The sequence below is a fragment of the Mirounga angustirostris genome, unplaced genomic scaffold, assembly GCF_029215605.1.
Source record: "Mirounga angustirostris isolate CCGP_5_RB_7025 unplaced genomic scaffold, mMirAng1.0.hap1 SCAF_1, whole genome shotgun sequence".
NCBI lineage: Eukaryota > Metazoa > Chordata > Mammalia > Carnivora > Phocidae > Mirounga > Mirounga angustirostris.
This window is the reverse complement of record NW_026991709.1, coordinates 30,594,195-30,616,519: the sequence shown is the minus strand read 5'-3', so window position 1 is coordinate 30,616,519 and position 22,325 is coordinate 30,594,195. Positions and strand designations below refer to the sequence as shown.

The window sequence follows — 22,325 nt, the reverse complement described above, 5'->3', positions numbered from 1 at the left end:
AATAAACACATTTCACACATTTCTCATACTCTGCAATCCCTGATTCATTGTAAGCTTCTAGGGAAGGACCTTTTATTTTCTGGCTTTTGTGAATATAATTCAGATAATTTAGGGACCTCTCCCTCCAAGCCTTCCACAGTGGCTTTAGAATTTGGGAGGAGAAAAGAACACAAGAAAACACAACACGACTTCTATTATGAAGTGTGATTTTACCATGTTTGGTTCGAGCCTGTGTATCTCATCGCCTTGCTTGAATTACGTGAGGATTTTGCGCTAATAAAACTTCCTGAATGGCCGTTCTCATTTCAAAAGCACCTTTGTTTTTCATGGAAGGAAATTTATTTTCTCAACACCTTTACTTTTTGAAATCACCTACTACTTCTTGCTGCAAGAGGTCTGGCTCCAATTCTACAACAAACGTTTTGAATTAGCACTTAAAATTTTATTATGTACCTGCTTTATGAATCATTAAGTTGGTCAATAGTAAAAACTATGAATTGAACCAAGAAACATTTAATGTCTATGTAAGTAAATATGGTTTTCCTTTTGGGGGGGTTTTAAAAAAGTTAGTTTTTATATTTTCAAAATACTTGCACTCAATCTAAATAGCTGAAGATCACCCTATACCTTTTAACCTCTTGTAGAAAATAAAGAAATGTCTACAATCACGAGCATTCCATAGTTCCATAATTCAATGAAAATTTAACTATGGAGATTTTATATAAAAATGTCACAAAGTCTGTTGCCTGCTTTCAACAGAAGGATTTTCAGAATAAAAATGACTCATTAATCTTATGGAGTCATTCATGGATAATTTTTTTAAATGGAATTTTATTTTATTTTTTTGCATTTTTAAATTTTATTATGTTATGTTAATCACCATACATTACAGCATTAGTTTTTGATGTAGTGTTCCATGATTCATTGTTTGTGTATAACACCCAGTGCTCCATTCAATATGTACCCTCTTTAATACCCATCACGAGGCTAACCCGATGTTTATAGCAGCAATGTCCACAATAGTCGTTCATGGATAATTAAATTCACACCCGTCAACTAACCGAAAGCACTGTATGGATTAGAGTAGACATGGAGATACAGCCATTTAGAACTCAATGGTGATGATTTTCAGTGGCTCAAAAAAGTGCATGCTAACAGCTCCCAACTTTGAATCGAGGCACTCCTATATAAAACATCACTTATATCTCTTCCTCCAGTGAGAATGTCTCCCTCTTTCTTGGACATTGTCTCATAGTGGATCATGGACCTTGTTTTCAGCTGGAGTGGCTCACTTTTGGAATCTGAAGGTCAAATGTCTGATGCCGCCATAACCTCGGACGTTTCCTGCTGAATTAATTAGCTTTCAGACTGAACCTCTTTGTCCGTTTCTATCAACTCTTTCCATCATCACTTCCTCCTCTATCCTACCCAGATTCTGTGTTCCATAAGTTGCTTGCCAACATCCTCACTTTTCTGGTGTTACTATCTTTGTGTTGCATTTCCCCAGCAAGCCCCAATTATTTATTAATACAATAGTCTACTCTTCTTTATATACCAAGAGTAGATTCATAAATGCTTCAATTGGGGCACCTGGCGGCTCAGTCATTAAGCATCTGACTTTGGCTCGGGTCATGATCCCAGGGTCCTGGGATCAAGACTCGCATCGGGCTCCCTGCTTGCAGGAAGCCTGCTTCTCCCTCTCCCACTCTCCCTGCTTGTGTTCCCTCTCTCGCTGTGTCTCTCTCTGTCAAATAAATAAATAAAATCTTTTAAAAAAAATGCTTCAATTTACCCTCAACTGGCTCTCTAGAGAAAAGTCCCAACTTTGGAACCTGCCCAATATGCTCCTTCCTGACCTGGTCTCTCTTCACCTCTCCAGTCCTATCTTGCCCCACTGGTTACCTTACAGTGGAGCCCCCAACTGTACTCAGAATTCTCAGTCTCTCTCCAGTTCCTGCATCTCTGCATATGCTGTGTCTTCACATCTGGACTTTTCTACATACCTCCCCACTCCCCCATTCTGTCTCCTGAGAGCCTAACTATTTCTGCTTATCCTGACACAAAATTAATGCATTTGATGTCTCTCCATACTTCCAGAGTTGAAGCTCCACAAAGGCATGGTCATGTCTTTGTTCACAATTGTATCCTCAGAGCATGGTACAGTGAATTGAATCTAGTAGGTAGTCAAGATCAATTTGTTCATGAAGGAATAAATTAAGGCTGTACATACACAGGAAGAGGATATCTTTCACCAGTATCAAACATCACTGATAACAAAATGCCAAATCTGTAGAATAGAGAGGCTGTGGACAACACAGGGCACATTTTGAGCAGTAAGAATCACTTTAGGGGAGCCTGGGCGGCTCAGTGGATTAAGCATGTGCATTCTGCTCAGGTCATGATCTCAGGGTCCTAAGATCCAGCCCCGTATGAAGCTCTCTGCTCAGTGGGGAGTCTGCTGCTCCTTCTCACTCTTCCTCTGTGCCCTCCGTCTCCCCATCCCCTCTCTCTCAAATAAATAAGATCTTTAAAAAAAAAGAATCACTTTATTTTCAGTTCCCTGAACTTTGACTGAGTTTACTTAAATTGTACCTTCTCATAATTTTTATTTCAAAACATTTTCTATGTTCATTTTCTCTGAATCATTGGCTAATACCACATTTAACAATACAGTGCACAGGGCCCCAGAACAATCCATAGTTTAAAGGAGATAGTAAGTTACAGAGGATACCCTTGCTCACACCTATTCTTGTTCTATGATTTAATCTGTTGCCCAGATAAAGAAACTCAAGTTCAATGTACAGCAGTAAGAAAAGAGTGAGGTCCCAAAACTTTAATATAAAAATTAACTTTTAGGTCAAAATTACATGACAAAAGTATATTTTATCACTGATAATCTTTCATTAGATCAAACACTAACATTAAAGGATTTAACTTTACAATCTTAAAATTAGAACTATTTTTTTTTATTATTGACATGATATCCACTATTTGCCTGGCAAATAGATTTTCTTTTTAATTAGGCTGTTTTTTTTTGTTTTGTTTTGTTTTGTTTTTCTTTTTGTTTTTGGTATTATCAGCAGAGAGGGCACTGACCTATCACTGATAATTACATTATTGTTTTCAAGACTGCAGAGAACTTTTAATATCACCTCATACTTATACTGACTTTCACTAAATTTAAATCCCTTAAAAGTTTAGAGATTAACTTTGTGTATGTGTGTGTGTATGGGTGTGTATGTATGTGTACATTATATACTACTTTCTACCACATTCATATAAGATTAAATTCAAACCATTCTAGAGATATTAGGGTTTTCATTTGGCTCATAATAGCAGAAAGGAATATCTAATTCTTTGCTATCCTTAATATGTAACCATCCTTGTGATTTATTCAAATAAAATAATATCTGCTATTCCTTAAATGCATTACTTGAAATTTAAAACTTAGTAGTATTATTTTCATAAGTTTGTTTAATTAGAACATGAAAATTTATGGTAAAAAATGCAAACAAATCCAATTAAGGAAAGCATGTTGGAACAAATAAAGTGGTGGAGGCAGGTTAAATTATCCTTCAATTTAGAACTCATTATTGGATTAAATTCATTTAAAACAATTTGGTTTTACAATAGGACTAGGAATTGTAACATCAGGTTTGTAAAAGTGGATCTATCTCATAGTTGTGTGTTTGGTTAGAAATTAATCTCAACTTTAAATTCAGTTAGAAAAGGACTTCAGGGATTAAACCCACAACAATCCACAAAATCCACAGCTCAGAGCAGACGTTTCTGAAAGGCAGTTCCCTTTCTTGTACTCTCCTGAACTGAGAATAAACTCTGTGCAATAGGGATTGGGAGTTCAGAGTGAAATGAATCTTTGAATGTGTCATCTACTTAGTGGCCTTGCGATCCTTACTGGATAAACTTCCAGAAGACTCCATTAGTGTTTGAAGTGAGCACTAGCTGTGGGAGGGGCAGGGTTGCTCTGCATTATCAGAAGGAAGTTCAGTTTGGACTGTGCTATGGAAGATTCACAAGGCTCTCTCTCTTCTTCTGCCCACAGAAATCTCCTCATGAAATATGTTTCTGGAGTAATTTAGGAATTCAACACAGCTACACAGGGGGCACTTGTCATCATTAAGTGTGTCACTTAACGTGTAGGTTGCTAGATATATTTGAAAATAGAAGGTTCAGACACTTCCCTAATTAAGCTACTCTTAACTAGTTTTATCAATTCAGCAACTATTTAATGAGCAAGAAATATAAAGAAACATTTCATGCCTCATATATTCTAGAAAATATGCAAAAATATACATTCATCTCAAGTCATTAGTGAACCAAAGGACCTTCTCATTAGTGAACCAAAGGACCTTCTCAATATTTGATGATGACATATTTCTGTCAAATCCAGCCATGGGATTATCCATCTATCTCACTGATATAACCTTCATAGCTAAGGCAATAGGAAAGACTTTGAAATCTGTTTCTTTGAACTATACTCTATTATTTTTGCCCTAACATTATAAAACAAAAAATAAAAATCCTATAAAATAGCGTTCAGGTAAGAAATGTCTACTTCACCTTTTCTCCTAGATCAGGGTTGCTCGACCTCAGTCCTCCTGACATTCTGGGCCAGGTTATCCTTTATTGTGGGAGTGGTCCTGTGTCCAGTCTGCTATGCACAGCATTCTTAGCCTCTCCCCACTAGATAACAGTAGCACCGAATCCCCCAAATGTGGCAATCAAAAATGTCTCCCAACATTGCCAAATGTTCCTCTGGGAATGGGAGAAGCAAAACTAGCTTCAGTTAAGAACCACTGCACTAAATGTCTATCTGGTGAGCACCGCATTATCAGATATAGGGCTGGATATTTGAGACTGAAGATAAATATGGCAAGGGGAGTTGGGAGACAGAGAAATAAAAAATTACAATAATGAGATTAACACTGTTTTCTCTTAGTTACACAGAAATATAAAAACAAAAAAGAAAACAAAATTAAAAAACCACAAAATAGCTAATGGCCGTTCAGTAAAACATGGAATGAAGGGTATTCCAGGTCCAAAATGGGAAATGAGTGCAAGCTTTCATGTCAGAGAGACCTGGGGTTAGAATCCTGCCTTGCTACCCACAGGTCCTGTGACCTTGAGCACAAGGATGCTCATTATCCCTAAGCTTCAGTTTCCTGCACTGTTAAAATGGGGATTCATACTTCAAGGCTGTTGGGAAGATTAATTATAACTAGCATAAAACCAGTGGGCCCTCAAAAACATACAGTGTTTCTGGGGCGCCTGGGTGGCTCAGTTAGTTAAGTGTCTGCCTTCAGTAGAGGTCATGATTCCAGGGTCCTGGGATTGAACTACACACTGGCTTCCCACTCAGGAAGGAGTCTGCTTCTCCCTCTACCTCGTGCTCTCTCTCTCAAATAAATTAAAAAAAAAAAAATTTTTTTTAAATACAGTATTTGTTATAATCTTAATACAAATTCCTTTGGGGCACCTGGGTGGCTTAGTCAGTTAAGTGCTGACAATCTCAGTTCAGGTCTTGATCTCAGGGTTGTGAGTTAAAGCCCCACATTGGGCTCCATGCTGGGCATGGACCCTACTTAAAATAAATGAATATAATATTATATGATATAGTATGATGTGATAATATAATTTCATTTCATTTCATTTAATGATGAATTATTTTAGGGGTGCCTGGCTGGTTCAGTCGGTGGGGCATGTAACTCCTGTTCTTGAAGTTATGAGTTTGGGCCCCAGGTTGGGTGTAGAGATTGCTTAAAAATAGAATCTTAAAAAAAAAAAAAGATGGATTATTTCAGTGTAGCAGTTTACAGAATGGACTTTAAGGCTAGAGTGTCTGGTTGGGTTCAAATCACTCTCTACCACTTGAATTTGCCCCTCAAATTCTTCCTTTGGTAACATAAGAATGATAAGAATACATGTTTCATGAGAAAATTGTGAGGATTTAATGATTTTTCTACATGTGAAGCGTTTGCAAAATTAGCTAGTACTTCCTGAATCAATTTTTTTTAAGATTTTATTTATTTATTTATTTGAGAGAGACAGAGAGAAACAGCATGAGAGGGGAGAGGGTCAGAGGGAGAAGCAGGCTCCCTGCCGAGCCAGGAGCCCGATGTGGGACTCGATCCCAGGACTCCAGGACCATGACCTGAGCCGAAGGCAGTTGCTTAACCAACTGAACCACCCAGGTGCCCTTCCTGAATCAATTTTTTTTTTTTTTGGATTTTATTTATTTATTTGAGAGAGAGAGAATGAGAAAGAGAGAGCACATGAGAGGGGGGAGGGTCAGAGGGAGAAGCAGATCCCCTGCTGAGCAAGGAGCCCGATATGGGACTCGATCCCGGGACTCCAGGATCATGACCTGAGCCGAAGGCAGTCGCTTAATCAACTGAGCCACCCAGGCGCCCTGAATCAATTTTAAGATACACATTTTTCCTATTGTAACAACTCTGACATTAGGAATCATTTTCCATAGATGACATATCATATATGATCTGGCAATTTTTTCTCCCTAACTCAGAGAAAAAGTACTGCTGGATCTTGCAAACAATTCCAGCCTGAATTCAGTGACATATGATATTATGTGATTACAAACAGTTGGGTTAAACAAATCTTTTGACTTCCATATTTATTAAAGATAATACCCATCATCCAAGTTATAAACCTTAGTATTACTTTTATCCCCTCTTTTCCCATGAATCCTGACATATAATCGATCTCTTAAAATAAAGAAAAGCTTTTCTTTGTTATTTCTAGTTGCATTAATATCCATATTTGCATGTTTACATGAAATAACACACTGGAGTCCCCTAACTACCTTTTAAACAACTTCCTCCCAAGCATGCCTACCTCTAAACATTCTCTACTTCAAACTCTCTCACATAAAATATGGGAATCAATTTTTTAAACATAGAGACAAAGCTACATTTCTATTGAATGTGCTTCAGTGAATCCCCATTTCATAGTGTGTTCAGTATAAACACTTTATTTGGAATTAGAGGCTTTCATAATAAAGCCTCAACTAACCTTGTTGGCCTTAAGTGCCACTCCACCCCACTTCACGCACAATGGACCACTAATTATTGGCTTATACTTTCTACCACCAAATGTTTTTCATCCTGCTTCCATATTGCTTGGAATATCCCATCCTGCTTGGAATATTCTTTGCAGCTCCACTTAGGAGAATTCTATTCTCCTTTTCAGACCCATCTCTAATGTCACATGGGACTAAAACAGCTTTTCCTTTCTGAAACCCTGAAGAGTCTTATATATCATACTTTTTATAAAGTTTGCCTTAATGTTTTACATATCTTCTGTTAAAATCCTTGAGAACAAACTCATCTTTTTTTTTTTTTTTTAAGATTTTATTTATTTATTTATTTGGACAGAGAGAGAGACACATCGAGAGAGGGAACACAAGCTGGGGGAGTGGGAGAGGGAGAAGCAGGCCTCCCGCGGAGCAGGGAGCCCGACACGGGGCTTGATCCCAGGACCCTGGGACCATGACCTGAGCTGAAGGCAGATGCTTAACGTCTGAGCCACCCAGGTGCCCCCAAACTCATCTTTTTTTAATCTGTTGCACTAACAACACTAAAAATGTCCAATGACTATGAATGATTATTTTTGAATTTTTGAAATGTAATATTTTATTAGTCTACATTAGAGATTTTTATTATTCCTCTGAGAGAACCGACATCTTGCTATAAATTGTGCTCATAGTAGGATAAAAATATTTTCTTTCTCTCTCTTTACAGAATTTCTCAAATAACAGTTAAGAGTCCTGATCAACTTTTTTGTTTCTATTATTTGTGGTATAAATGTTGAACAAAACTCTTAGAAAGTGTGGATTAATGGATGAAATATTTATAGTTTTCATCAAACATTTTTTATAACAAGTGCCATTTGTTACGTGAATTGCAGTGATGCAGAATACTTAACCAGATATTCTTTATAAAGGCTCCAAACACCTATACATTCAATGAAATTAGTTGAAAGGTATTACAGTAACTTTTATAATTGTTAATAGTCAAAATAATCATAAGAATGACTGGTAAAATTTCTACACTGAGATCTTGTCACAGGTCTACCACATAGATTTATATCATGAATCACCTTCTCAGAAGAGACTTCTAGTACTTTAATTTCTTGACAAAGGTACACTGTGTCTCAACGGCAGCAACCCACCCCCCAATCCCACTGCCAAATATGACCTCTGAGAATGAAACTCCAGTGAGTTGATACTATGCACCAACTAAAGTAAATTTCTCCAATAATTATGATTCGACTTTATGGAGTAGGATATAATCTTACAATGCTTTGAAAGTATTTGTTTTTTGTCTCTTATCTCTGACAACTGTATCTCTTTCACACACTAACAAAAATATAACTCTCATTCATCATGTTATTGTAATCCTAGGTCTCAAGTTATTCTTTGTGTTTTCCATTTTCCTTTCTCTTTCAATTCATACCAGTTGACTTGAATAATTGGGTTGAGCAGCAACTTTTCCAGAAGGACCATTATGAGAAATAATAATAGTTGTAACAATAATAATAGTGATGATGATAGCCCCACACTTTAGGAAATATAAAGTCTAGAACTCAGTTCTGTCAGTCAATTCGTAACTGTCCGTAGAACTGTCGATAATCAAATATTATCAAGAAAATATAAAATAATGCTCTTGTAGTAAATTCAACCATTGTCTGAGTGCCATTAGGCGATGCAGATGAAAAGGTGAATTAAATTATCACGCTCTAGAAAAGTCATTGGTTCTAGATTTATATACTTTTTACTATTTAATTCTCACAGCAAGTATTTCTTTAGCTTCTTTTGTGTTCTCAGGGACTTCATTTTCATTTCAGAAACAGTGTTAAGAAGAGCACAAGAATATGGGCACCTGGGTGCTCAGTTGGTTGAGCATCCAACTCTTGGTTTCTGTTCAGTTGCGGTCTTGGGGTTGTGGTGTCAAGGTCTCAGGGTCTCAGGGTCTCAGGGTCTCACCCCACACTGGGCTCCCCGCTCAGTGTGGAGTCTGCTTGTACCTCTCCCTCCCCTTCTGTCCCTCCCCCTGTTCATGCTTGAGCTCACACACTCTCTCACTAAAATAAATAAATAAATAAATAAATAAATAAATAAATAAATAAAATCTAAAGAAGAACACAAGAATATATTAAGTTAAAATATTCTATGATAATAAAGACAGAATTGTTTTAAACTTTGTTTCAATGGGCAGTGGGAAGTAATGATAATTTTTTAAATCATGCATACTTAAATGATACACATTACTGATAAGTGCCATTATGATAAAGGTTATAAATCATTCATATGTACTTCTTTACACCGATGTATTTTGTGACCATCTGATAGGCAAGCATTTACTAAACTGTCTTTTTCTAATCTTTAATTCTAAATGGAGAAGGGAAAAAATTGTTTCCACCCAGCACCTCTGGTTTGTGGTCATGAGTGTGGGCTTTGCAGCCAGACATCCTAGATCCCTTACTAGATGACTGACTTTGTCATACTTAGCCTCTTTGTGTCTCATTTCTTTATTTGTAATATGGAAATAATAATAGCATTTATATCATAAGGTTGCCATAAGAATAAATGTATTAATGTTAAATGCCTAGCGTAGGTCTGGTATAGAGTAAGCACAATATAAGCATAATTTATTAATATTCCATTTACAGAAAAGGAAAATGCATTAAAAACAAGTCTTTTGAATCAATACTAGCCTTTTCCTAGACAAACCTAAATAAGCATTTAGGGTCAAAGGCAATTTTGAATTAAAAAATATGCCCAGATGTGCATAAAAATCTGACAGGATATATGCAAAACATACAAAGTAGTTGTCAATGATATATGGGTATATAGTACTTTTACTTTTTCTCCTTAGGTCCATCTATTTTAAATTTCTGGATTTTTTCCTCCTATAAAATGTGTTATTATCCTTGTTAAAATGTTCTGCGTTACTGCCATTCACAGAATCATACCATTTCAGGATTTAAAGGCACAGAAGCCATCCAATCCAACTTACACATTTTGCAGGTGTGGACTCTGGTACTCAACATATTATGTAAATTATTTAAAACAGCGTGATGCATTTTGGCAGAGCTGGGATAAGATTGTTAATCTCCTAGATTCAACTTTACCTTGTAGGCCCACATTGCAATTACAACTTATTAAGAAGAACAACAACAGCAAAAATCAATTAGAAGTATATCTTAAGAAAAACCCCTGGGTGATTAAAAATCATCTAAGTGATTCTAACCACAAATTGTCATATGAAGGCAAGGATTTGTGTTAACGTGGTCAGTTAAAGAATTTTCTCCTTTTTTATATTTGTTTACAGTTAACGTAAGAATCTAGGTACTAGAAAGTGTGTCTCCAATGGTGAATATCCAATATATCCACCTGTGGCTTGATACAGTGACTATGTCTTGGTAAGTCTTTGACTTGTCCTATAATTTGGACTAAGGAAAATGTTGCTGTAGTCCTGACCCCTGTCTGGTGAATTCTCGAACATGCTACACTTTGATGGACGAAACAAACCTGCTGTGGCTCCTATGTTGGACAACACCCATATGCCAACGACAGGTGGCACTCAGGCAGATCCTTTTGCTCTGCAAACTGGCACCTGGTCTTGGCTCTGCCTCAACACAACACAAGAAGAGCTGCCAGTTAATGGACATCTTTGACTTTGAGGCATTTCATATTCCAAGTGTGTCCCAGATTGTTAGTTGACCACTGGCCAGAGCCCAAATTGGATGCCAGTTCCTGCATTGTTCCTGAGCTGAGATTCTCAACAGATGGGCCAATGTGGTCACAGGATGGGGCAACTTGCACTCCTCAATCTAAGTGGCAATTAGTTTTGTGCTAACAGCAACTATTAGCACCTATTTGATGAAAACACAGAGAAAGTACCATTTTGGCATCCCTCTGAAAGTTGTTAATTAATCCTGTTTGTAAACAAAATCTATATCTTCAACTTCCAACAAAGTAACTTTAACCTGGTCCAAATTTAGATTTTCAAAACAGTAAGACACTTTATGTGTGGCTTATGAAATTGGTCTAAAAATTACCCTTTACATTAATGCTGTATGGTATCCCTATGAAGTTATTCATAATACAGTGTTTTTAACTGATCATCTAAAATTTTATCTCAATATAAAATCTGTAAGTGGCTCAAGTCCATAAACAATTAATAATCACATAATTACAAAGCCCATTAGTTTAAAATACATATTTTATGCTGGACAGATTCTAAATCAAGTCCTGGCCCTAACATGTATTAATATGTGTGACTTTGGAAGCAAGTTATTTAAGCTTCTATTTCCATATCCCTCAAATGGGGAGTCATATTATTCTAGAACACTACTGAAAATAATATAATCAACATGTGAAAGCATGTGACAAATAGTATGTTCTTCAAAAATACTTGCTTTTATTTTTTCATAATCTTCTTACAAAAGTGATGGTTTTCTTATTATGAGCAGACAAATGATATAGTATAATGTGTGAAATTTGAAAGTCCCAACCCAGATATCTTATCCAACTGGGGCTACGATAAAATATCTGGATCATGCACAATCTTCCAAAGGTAGAAAAATTGGTGATAATCTTCAGGCTTTGCAAACTGGCTGGCAACATTTATAAACAAATCTATATGATTTAAAAGCAAAAGGGATACTTATTAAATCAATAGGATTTTATGTGTTTCTATAGAAATTGGCCAAAGAAATAGTATCCATAGAAACTGTATACTCTATATTTTTTACCTTTACTATATTTCCCTTACAGTTTTCTATATAACTAATAAATGCCATCAATCAGCTGGATTTATAAAACTGGAGCACTTGTTATGTGTATTTACAGTGCTTTGAATTAGTTATATCATTTTAATAACCCTTTGAGTTAGAGTGGATGGCATAGTTATTCACCCTGTACGAATGAATCAAAGTGTAGGTTAGTCATTAGGCCCATAGCACTGCTGGTCCATTTCTTCAGGAGGTAAAATACAGTTTAAATAGCTTCTTCCAGGTCATACTCCTAGTTAGTGGTAGAGAAATCTGTCAAACACCATTTCCAGGACATGGGAGTATAACTAAACAGATAAATGACTGAACAGTGTGAGAACAAGCCTAAAGTCTAACATCTCTGGCAATGGCCTAAATATTCTTCATGCTATTTGTAGCTATATTAAAAGGCCTCTCGGTAATTGTGCATGTAGTTCTAACTTTTTTTTTCCAGCCAGAAATGGCTAAGGCATCTGGATAGCTGAAGAATCATAAGAGTATTCATTGATACTTTTCTTTATATTTCTAAACCTTAGGGACCAATCCACTTTTCGGATGTCACATACCATGTTTTATATACATTGCTTTTCTCCTGCTTTCAGTTCTTTTCCTTCTTTAAAAAAAAAAATTAATTGACCGATCTTGACCAGCCTACCTAATCAGCGTGGTTATTTATCGGGAGCCCAAATTACCACATGTCCCTGAAGCTCACACTATAGGCAAGAAGGCCTATCTCCTCAGCAGGGTGGCCAAGCACCTGTTCGGCATCTCTGCATCCCAGAAGCACGTGCTCTAAACAATGGAGCTTCAAGACAATTAATATAAGAACATTTTCCAGGGCTAAGTGAAAAGAGCCACTTAGTGTAAAAATGCTACAAAAAAAAAAGAGAATTATAAGTGGTTCTATTCAGTTTCTTTTCTTAAGGATTCATGTACTTATGTGAATCCCACATTTCACGGAATGAAGAACTCTAAAAAATCTCTCTTAAAATAGACTCTTATTCTCTGGCCCTTTTTCTATTTTTATGAAATATTCATGAATTATATCCACTATGTGCAAGCCATCAACCGCATTTAGAATTTGTAGGCCTACATAAGAATGTAAATGGCATATTTTATTTCCTTTTTGCTCTGACAAGCTATTATGAACATTCCTTTCTGTACTCTAGATCTTTATTAAGAAAGTTAGTGTCATTTTAGAGTTGGTTTAGAAAATAAATAAAAATGAAATAAAAAAATCACAGAGCTAACTATATGGTGATATAACAAAATCATATGAATGATGAAGGATGTTAAATCTCCTGTTTGCAGTTCTTTAAAAGACTGCCAATAATTAACTGAAACAATCTGTACTGACAGGCCCACATAAGAAATTACAATTAGATTAATAGCACTACTCCTTAACTAATTTCTGAGATGGGATATTTTTATGCTCCTCACTCTTATTCAGTCGAACAGAATATTGTACTGTTGGTGTATTTTAATTTAATTTTTATTTGTTTCATTGTAAATTTATTATATTCTGTTTCTTTCACATTAATACATGGTATTTTCCATAGAGCTTCAGGACACATATGTATATTGCATATATATATATATATATATACATGTATTTTTATTTTGATATAAAAATATGCATTATTCATATGGTATGATGGAACATAGCATAAGATGAAACATCATCTTAGTATTATAAATACTGGCAACTTTTATCATATGAAACACTTTGTGGAAAGATGTGCTGAAGGCACTAGCCATCAAAAGAGTATTAATTAGCGGGGCGCCTGGGTGGCTCAGTCGTTAAGCGTCTGCCTTCGGCTCGGGTCATGGTCCCAGGGTCGTGGGATCCAGCCCCGCATGGGGTTCCCTGCTCTGCGGGAAGCCTGCTTCTCCCTCTCCCACTCCCCCTGCTTGTGTTCCCTCTCTCGCTGTGTCTCTCTGTCAAATAAATAAATAAAAATCTTAAAAAAAAAAGAGTATTAATTAGCAAAAAGTTCTAGGTTTGCCTGAGAAAAAAGATGTGGTACCCAAGGAAGAAATGAATATTACTTTAGTCCTTACTTTCTTTAAGGTATTGTGTATGAAAATACTTTTCCACATCACCCAATCTGGTTAACATAAAAAATAAACAACCAATAACAGTATAATTATCTTGCTTTAAATGACTTTTTTTAACAGACTATCAGTGAGCATTATAAATATAGTAGGCACTTAATAAATGTACATGATTCCGAAAGGGTATCTTCTACAATTTAAATTATGCTTAAAAAAACAAAAACAAAAACAAAAACCTGTGTTTTAAAAAAAATAATCATTATAAACAATAAAATCTTTCCCCTCTTTCCCCTTATCTCTGTTTATTCCCTCTACCCACTTTATTTTCATATTGGTATGCAAAATTCTTGCCCCTAATAGATGAGTTGATGTTCATTTATTTGAGCATACATATATTGAGACCCTCTGGAAAAAAGATATTGATACTTGACAAAGTCACAAATAAAAAGAGTGACTTATTTTTTTCTTCCCAAAACTTTCAATTCTGAAAGAGTAGCATTTTCAGAAGTTTCAGCAAACAATTAACATTTTGACAGGAGTATGTAATAAGGTGAAGGCTCCTTCTTATTTTGTGCCTTTGTTATATGGAAAATAGCCATCTTCTCCCTGGTTGGGCATTAGGGTTATTGCTAGCCTTAGGAATTGCTACTTTTCCTACCTCACCAAAACACTCATCTAATCAAAAAATGTCTTTAATACAACTCACCAAGGGTACATTTTAATTTTATTAAAGATAGTTACTGGGAAAGGTCAGGAGTTTAAAGGCTAAATCAAAGAAAGAGGTATATGAGTACTACTAAAAAAAAATAATAATTTCACAGTAAAGATAAAAAACATACGCCCTTAATTCATCTCTGGTTTCTGAAAGTTTGGCACAGATATCTTCTTCTGTGTCGAAGGTTTAAATAGCTATCACAGCATTTCATAAATTTAAACTTGAATTGAAAAGCTTTTCTTGTCTCCGAAAGAAAAATAGTCACATATTACTTACATAGTAATTACAGGCTATGCAGCTGCCCTACAAAGCTTTACTATAAATGTGTTAAGCATGAACCACTACACAAACCTTATTCAAATTGCATTAAATGTTAAGCCAAAGAAATGTCATCCTCCACACCACTTCACACAATTGCTTCATAAGAACAATAGCCATCTCCCTAGTCTGAGACTTAAATAACGTAATAGAATCAATGTTGTTGATTTAGGCTATGTTTGGTTAAAAGTCATTACTGTTATTCCTCACCAAGTAAAGAGGTCTATTTCTCCCTCATTATGCATAAGTGAAGCTTATGCTAATGCATACAAATCTAAGAATGAATAAGCTTCTTTGAAATACCGTTTAAAGATTGAGAATTCAAGAAAAAGTACATGGCTTCTATCATGATAAAAATATTGACCTCAATTTCTATATTGCACTGATCCTTACTTTAAGCCTTTCTAACATACAGCTTAAAGCTTACACAGCATTTCCATTTGCTTAATACTTTAAAAATATTTAGCTGGTCACACAAAGCACTGTAGTAGTATCATGCCAGTAATAGAAAAATAAAGAGGCCAGAAACCTATGACAATGTTTTAGGGAAAGTTAGTGGAGGTAAGATTTCTCAAAATTTCAACCTTGTCTTTAGAGGCCTTTCTATTATCCATTCTAAACATGTAATATTCATACTGTTCTTTGATTTTTATTATTTGAACTCTGAAGCCAATGAATTTGGTAAGATTGGAGAATATCGTGGCAACTAAAGGTGTAAGGCTTATGATCTAACACCTAGAGAAATCTGGGAAATCAAACTGGGCTTGATTAAGTTTTATTTTACCTTAATTCAAAGACATAGACCCATTAAAATGCAACACACTCGTACAACTTTCCATTTTTGAAACATTTGTGAACTGGATCTTGTTTAATGATTAAAAATGGCAGGATCATAAGGGATGTCCTATGGATATCATGGAACCTCTGATATCATGTGACAAAAGGGCATTCTTTGTGGTTTTCTTCCCTAACACCCCACAAAATCCAGTCTAATCATGAGAAAACATGAAACAAATTCAAGTTTGGGGAACATTCTATAGGCTACCTGGCCAGTACCCCTTAAGACTGTCAAGATCATAAAAACAATGAAATTTTGAGGAAAAACAATGAAAGATGGAGGAAAGATAGAGAAAACTGGAGAAACATGAAAAGTAAATGCAATATTCTATAATATCCCAACTAAATACACTAGATTGGATCCTGGAGCAGAAGGAAGACATTAATGGAAAACCAGGTGAAATCAAAAGAATGTAAAAACTTTAATCATTATGTATTAGCATTTGTTCATTAGGAATGGCACATGTTTCATCATAATGTAAGATGTTAACAACAGGGAAAACTGAGTATCAGGTATATGGGAATTCTCTGTACTATCTTTGTAACTTTTCTGTAAAGCCAAAAATAGTCCAAAATAAAAGTCTGATTGTTTGTTTTTAAAAAATGGACAAGGCTGGGGCGCCTGGGTGGTTCAGTCAGCTAAGCATCTGCCTTCGGGTCAGGTTATAATCCTGGGATCCTGGGATGGAGCCAGCGTCTGGCTCCCTGCTCAGCAGGGAGTCTGCTTCTCCTTCTCTCTCTGCCCCTCCCCCTGCTCCTGCTTTCTCTCTCTGTGTCTCTCAAATAATTAAATAAAATCTTTAAAAAAATGAACAAGGCTATTTACTCCCAGTAACTGAAAATTAACCTTCATCTATACTAGGCCAAATTTTACTATATAATTCATCTCTCAATCTTACATCAACATTTTAAAATTACACATAAAGTGCTCTCAAACTTGAGGAAAATTATTAACTATACATAGAGGATAGACACTAATAACTCAGCTCCATAAACTCTTCTTGCTTTTTAACCTGCTTCTCCACTGAGAAGGCTTGAGGAACCTAACATTCACAAACTCCTGTAACAACACTCCTTTAAAACTAGATGTCTAACAGCAAAGTGACAAAGGAAACAGGCTATTATGATGATGAAAAACTAACCAAATTAAAAGTTTCACTTGTTTTATTCCTATAGATTGCAAAGAACCTCTCACTGACTATTTAAAACGTTTGGTCCATTTCAGGCCAGTGCTGTTGATGATACAACTTTAGAAAATATAGTATCAGGGGCTTAGGGATAAATAAATCAAGATTTTAAAATGAATGCATACATTCAGAAAAGTATCCATAGCAGTTGCTAGTGAGAGCAGATAAAAGGCAACTGATATCTGTGAAAGCATGTATAATTTCAGTTGAATGAAACCTAATTTCTTTCTTTCTTTTTTTAAAGAAAAATTACAAAAAAGGCAAAATGTGAAATCTTACGCAGACGATGATTGTAGTAGGTGTGATGGTATAGTTTCAGAAGGTAAGACTAGGAGGAAGACAAAACAAATCTTAGATCCCAGAGTCCTGGGATCAAGAGCCCCGTGTTGGGCTCCCTACTCGGTGGGGAGCCTGCTTCTGTCCCTCCCCCCTGCTCATGTTCTCTCTCTCTCTCTGTGTATGTCTTAAATAAATAAAATCTTTTTAAAAAAGCTAGACTTGCTCATTATATAGAAAAAAAACAAAACACTTGAATGATTCATTTGGTCATAAAGGGCAAGGTCTTAGAAAGATTTAGACAACAAAAAAAAATATTCTTATAAAAGAATGACAAGCATTTTTGGACTTCCCCTAGAGAGTTGACTGACTGGGTTTGGGGGTTTGGTGATAGGAAGACTAGAAAAGTGATGGAGGAAAAGATCTCCATGAAGAGATCGAGACTGAGAAAGTGACAGACGGTCCCTAAGTGACATATTCCCTGTCTGGATAGTGATGTCAAGTATTTGCTGCTTTTTCCGCCTTGTGTTGCACGAAACTTCTGCTTTACTCCAGACCTTAGAGTCAGCTATGTGCAGCAGCCTTTGCTTAGTGATGCTCTGGACAACCAAGCAAGGCAGACAGTATCCAGTGTGCGGGGAAGTATCACACAACAGAGCAGTAGTTAGAGGCAATTGGGCTAGGTAGTCAGAGTTCACCACGAGCAGAATGGCTGACCTGGAAGGGGCCACCTCAGGCATCTTTGATAGTTGGGGATAGTAGATGGAGTGGAGGATCGGCATTTATGTGAAAATTCCATGAAAGAGTGACCTTAAAAGCCTGGAGGACTTCAGTATATTTAACAGCAGCTACGTGGCTTGCATATGTAAAAATCATATGTTTGGAAATAATACACTGAGATATAAGAGTGTTTGGTGGTACAATCGGGATGTCTTTTTTTCTAATTATTCAATGATTATCTAACAATTTTCCACCCATATGATGTTCTTACCTTCCTCTTGGCAAGTCTGCATCATCCTTTTTCCACCGCACAGTTGGTTGAGGATCTCCCTGGACCTGACAACGAAATTCTACAGCTTCTTCCTCCAGCACCACCTGGTTAATTGGCCTCCTGAGAAATGTGGGTCGTTCTTAGGAAGAAAAAAAAAAGCAACAATGGTAAAATGAAATGAATGTTGTGCATGTTTTAAGTATGTTATAGAAAAGAACGTAACTCCGTATCTCAACTATGTCTTGATAAGACCTTATGAATCCAATGTAATTGAATAAAATAAAATATTTTGGAATACAGAAGTTACCTATGGTTTGTATATAACACTATACAATCTTTTGGAAAATACTAAATTGATTTTTCAATGAATTCCTGAGCTAAATCATGTAAATCCTGTCATAAAAAATCTGAAGACTGAATTCCACAGAAAGAAGGAAAGAGGTAAAAATGATTAATTTAATCTATCACAATGGCTGAGCGGGAGAATTAGAAGTTGAGACCGATGGAAAATACCAAAAAGGAAACTAATTCTAATTGTCCATCAAGAATGTTAGCGTTAATTGGAGTTAAAATAAAATCTAAAAAAAAGAAAAAAATAATGCGAGAGAAACAAAAAAGTTGTGCTCTCACATATCAGTGTTACCTAAATTTTCCCACATAAGCTATCATTTCACGAGGACCCAATACTTCCATGAATGTTTTCACTTCATGTATGGACAGCTCCCTCTCTGATTTATTTTTTCTTAAATAAAAAAGCTGTCAATCTGATTTTTTTTTTCTTAAGTAAAAAACACTGTTATTTTTAATTATTGTAAACTATTTAGTGTCATATATAATTTTCTAGGGCCACTTCCAATTATCTTCTTAGTGTTCCAGAATTTTTTTTACTTAACTTTTATGTTTATTTCTCTAGTATTCTGCTTTCATTTTCCCACCCTTTATTTTTGTTGTTACTTTGCACCTATCCTCCTTACTCTCCATTTCAGCACCCCTCTACATAACGCTAGGAAACAATCAATCCCTGTCCGTAAAAATCTTACCATCTCAGAGAAATATAAAACAAACAGTTGTTTTACAAATCTCTAAGCACTTTAACTTCTTGTCTAGTTTCTTCCCTTTTTTAATAATGGAAACATTACCATTTAAGTTTTTATTAGCACATGTCTTCAAATCATAGGCAGTCCAATAGTGCTACTCACTGAGGTAGAAAGAGAAGTCAGGGAAAAGAAAGATGAAATCCACTGGGAATTGACACAATTTATCTGGCCATATGGCCATATTTAGTCACTTAAGACTTTAGTTTCAAATCCAATTCAAAAATGTCAAACAAGTGGTGCAAAACTGAAACATATTTAGCTAGAAACCTTTATCACTTCAAATAGCATATATTAAAAGTATAGGATGGAAGTATATAATTTTATTGTCTAAATAGAGATCTATATTTATAAAATAAATGTGTGAGTTGCAAGAGACATTTTGTATTGCAGTAAAGTCAACAATCATTGGCAGATTCAGAAGGAAGACAACTCCATCCCTCCACAGTGAAGTTGACAGTATGGATCAAAATTTTCTCTAAACTAGCAACCTGCATATGCTTACGTATCTGCACTCTGAGACCTCAAAATCCCAAGCTGTAAAACAGGCAAATAGAACTTTTCATGGAGAGCTTTTTTAATGCAGAATTTAGAAATAATCCATAAAAACTTGGAGCGGAAAAAAAAAGTTTGCTCCTAAAGATTTTAGGTAGTCAGAATCAATTAGCAGCTAAGTGCCCCCTCCTCCAAAGACAGCAGAATAAATCTGCATGTTGGATGGAATGATTTAGTATTATCCTTTTTTTTTAAGATTGTATTTATTTATTTGAGAGGGAGAGAGAGAGGAGAGCACAAGTGGGGGAGGAGCAGAGGAGAGGGACAAGCAGACTCCACACTGAGCATGGAGACTGAACTGGGGCTCGATCCCACAGATCATGACCTGAGACAAAATCAAGAGTCGATTCCTCAACCGACTGAACCACACAGGTGCCCCGATGTAGTATTATCCTTTTGAACTCTGGATACTATGTACTCCAAACAACTGTTTTAGCACTGGCTGGTTGATATTGAGCCATTGTTTCTGGCATCAAATAGGTAACAGGATCAGTACAATATCTCTGTATGAGTGCTTGGAATGCTAATAGCACAAATGAATCATTAGCACAGAAAGCAGGATTAACTTTTTCTTTCCAATCACTTGGGGACGTTCATCCAATTCATCTAAAAGCTGCGATAACCCGAAGTTAAAAGAGAGCTAAGCCACTGCTAATATGGCTTGAGATTGAGAAATCATCTGTCAGTAGACTCTTGCTGCCCACTTGGATTTTAATGGGGGTGTTGTGCTACAACCTAGTGTATAGAGAGAAGTCATTCCCTCTATCGCTCATTCATTTCGCACACGTTAACACAGCTTTTCCTAAGTCAGGCTTTGAGCTTGGTAGCTGGCGAACAGCCAGCAGCTTGGCTTCATCAGAAAAGTGGTAGGAGATGAAGCTAGTCAGATAGGGAATGGCAAGACCATGAAGGGCCTTACAGGCCATGTCTAGGAATATGAGTTCTGCCCTGAGAGTGAAAGAGAGCACCTGAAGAATTTTAAATAAAGAAGCAACATTTTTAATAACATGTGGAAAAGACTGTGTTGGCAGATCTGTGAAAGATGAGCTAGAAGAGAAACATGAAGCAGTGAATTAGGTCAAATGGTTTTTGTAAGAAATTATTTCAGCTTCGACTGATACAGTGGTTCTCTGGATATGGAAAAGGGAAATTGGAGGGGGGAACAAACCATGAGAGACGATGGACTCTGAGAAACAAACTGAAGGTTCTAGAGGGGAGGGGGGTGGGGGGGATGGGTTAGCCTGGTGATGGGTATTAAAGAGGGCACGTTCTGCATGGAGCACTGGGTCTTATACGCAAACAATGAATCATGGAACATTACATCAAAAACTAATGATGTAATGTATGGTGATTAACATAATAAAATTAAAAAGAAAAGAAAAGGGGACAGAATGAAGAGATATCAGAACTGAGTGATCAATCAGATGTGGAGGTTGAAGAAGAAAAGTTTAGAAAGATCCTTATTTCTATTTAGCAAACTGGAACAGATTGGCAGGTAAAGTATGGATATAGGGTGTGTGTGGATGTGTGTGTACACCCTTTCATCACAAAAAAATGGTAGATATGAGAAAAATGAGCACCTTATGCTTATACCATAGTGGTCAGGTTTCTGTTACGTGAAGTTAAATGCATTCCTAATTAAGAAGATAAAGGAGGCTATTTACATAATATAAGGGAAAAGAAAAAAAAAACATGATCATATCTGTAGATATAGAAAAGCTCTTGGATTTAAAAAAAAATGAATAAAAAAGGAACCGAAAACAACTTCTTAAACATGAAGATACGAGCCAACATGTCCATTGACAGATGAATGGATAAAGAAGATGTGGTATATATATACAATGGAATATTATGCAGCCATCAAAAGGAATGAGATCTTGCCATTTGCAACGACGTGGATGGAACTGGGGGGTATTATGCTGAGCGAAATAAGTCAATCAGAGAAAGACATGTATCATATGACCTCAATGATATGAGGAATTCTTAATCTCAGGAAACAAACTGAGGGTTGTGGATTGGTGGGGGGTGAGAGGGATGGGGTGGCTGGGTGATAGACACTGGGGAGGGTATGTGCTATGGTGAGCGCTGTGAATTGTGCAAGACTGTTGAATCACAGATCTGTACCTCTGAAACAGATAATGCAATATATGTTAAGAAAAAAAAGAAGAAGAAGATAGCAGGAGGGGAAGAATGAAGGGGGGGAAATCGGAGGGGGAGACGAACCATGAGAGACGATGGACTCTGAAAAACAAACTGAGGGTTCTAGAGGGGAGGGGGCTGGGAGGATGGGTTAGCCTGTTGATGGGTATTAAAGAGGGCACGTTCTGCATGGAGCACTGGCTGTTATGCACAAACAATGAATCATGGAACACTACATCTAAAACTAATGATGTAATGTATGGTGATTAACGTAACAATAAAAAATTAAAAAAAATAAAGTATTTCCAAAATGAAAAAAAAATTAATTAAATGCAAAACTTCTT

At 36.2% G+C, this 22,325-nt stretch overlaps 1 protein-coding gene across 3 annotated transcripts in view; it reads right to left on the bottom strand.

Annotated features, from left to right (window-relative positions):
- The window catches only part of ROBO2 (roundabout guidance receptor 2), a 589,127-nt gene that overhangs the window by 142,441 nt on the left and 424,361 nt on the right, over nt 1–22,325 (bottom strand). For all 3 annotated transcript variants that reach the window (XM_064580151.1, XM_045902670.3, XM_045902671.3), the window contains exon 5: nt 18,194–18,332. In XM_064580151.1, coding sequence (XP_064436221.1) covers nt 18,194–18,332 — 139 coding nt within the window. The remainder of the gene's footprint in view (nt 1–18,193; nt 18,333–22,325) is intronic.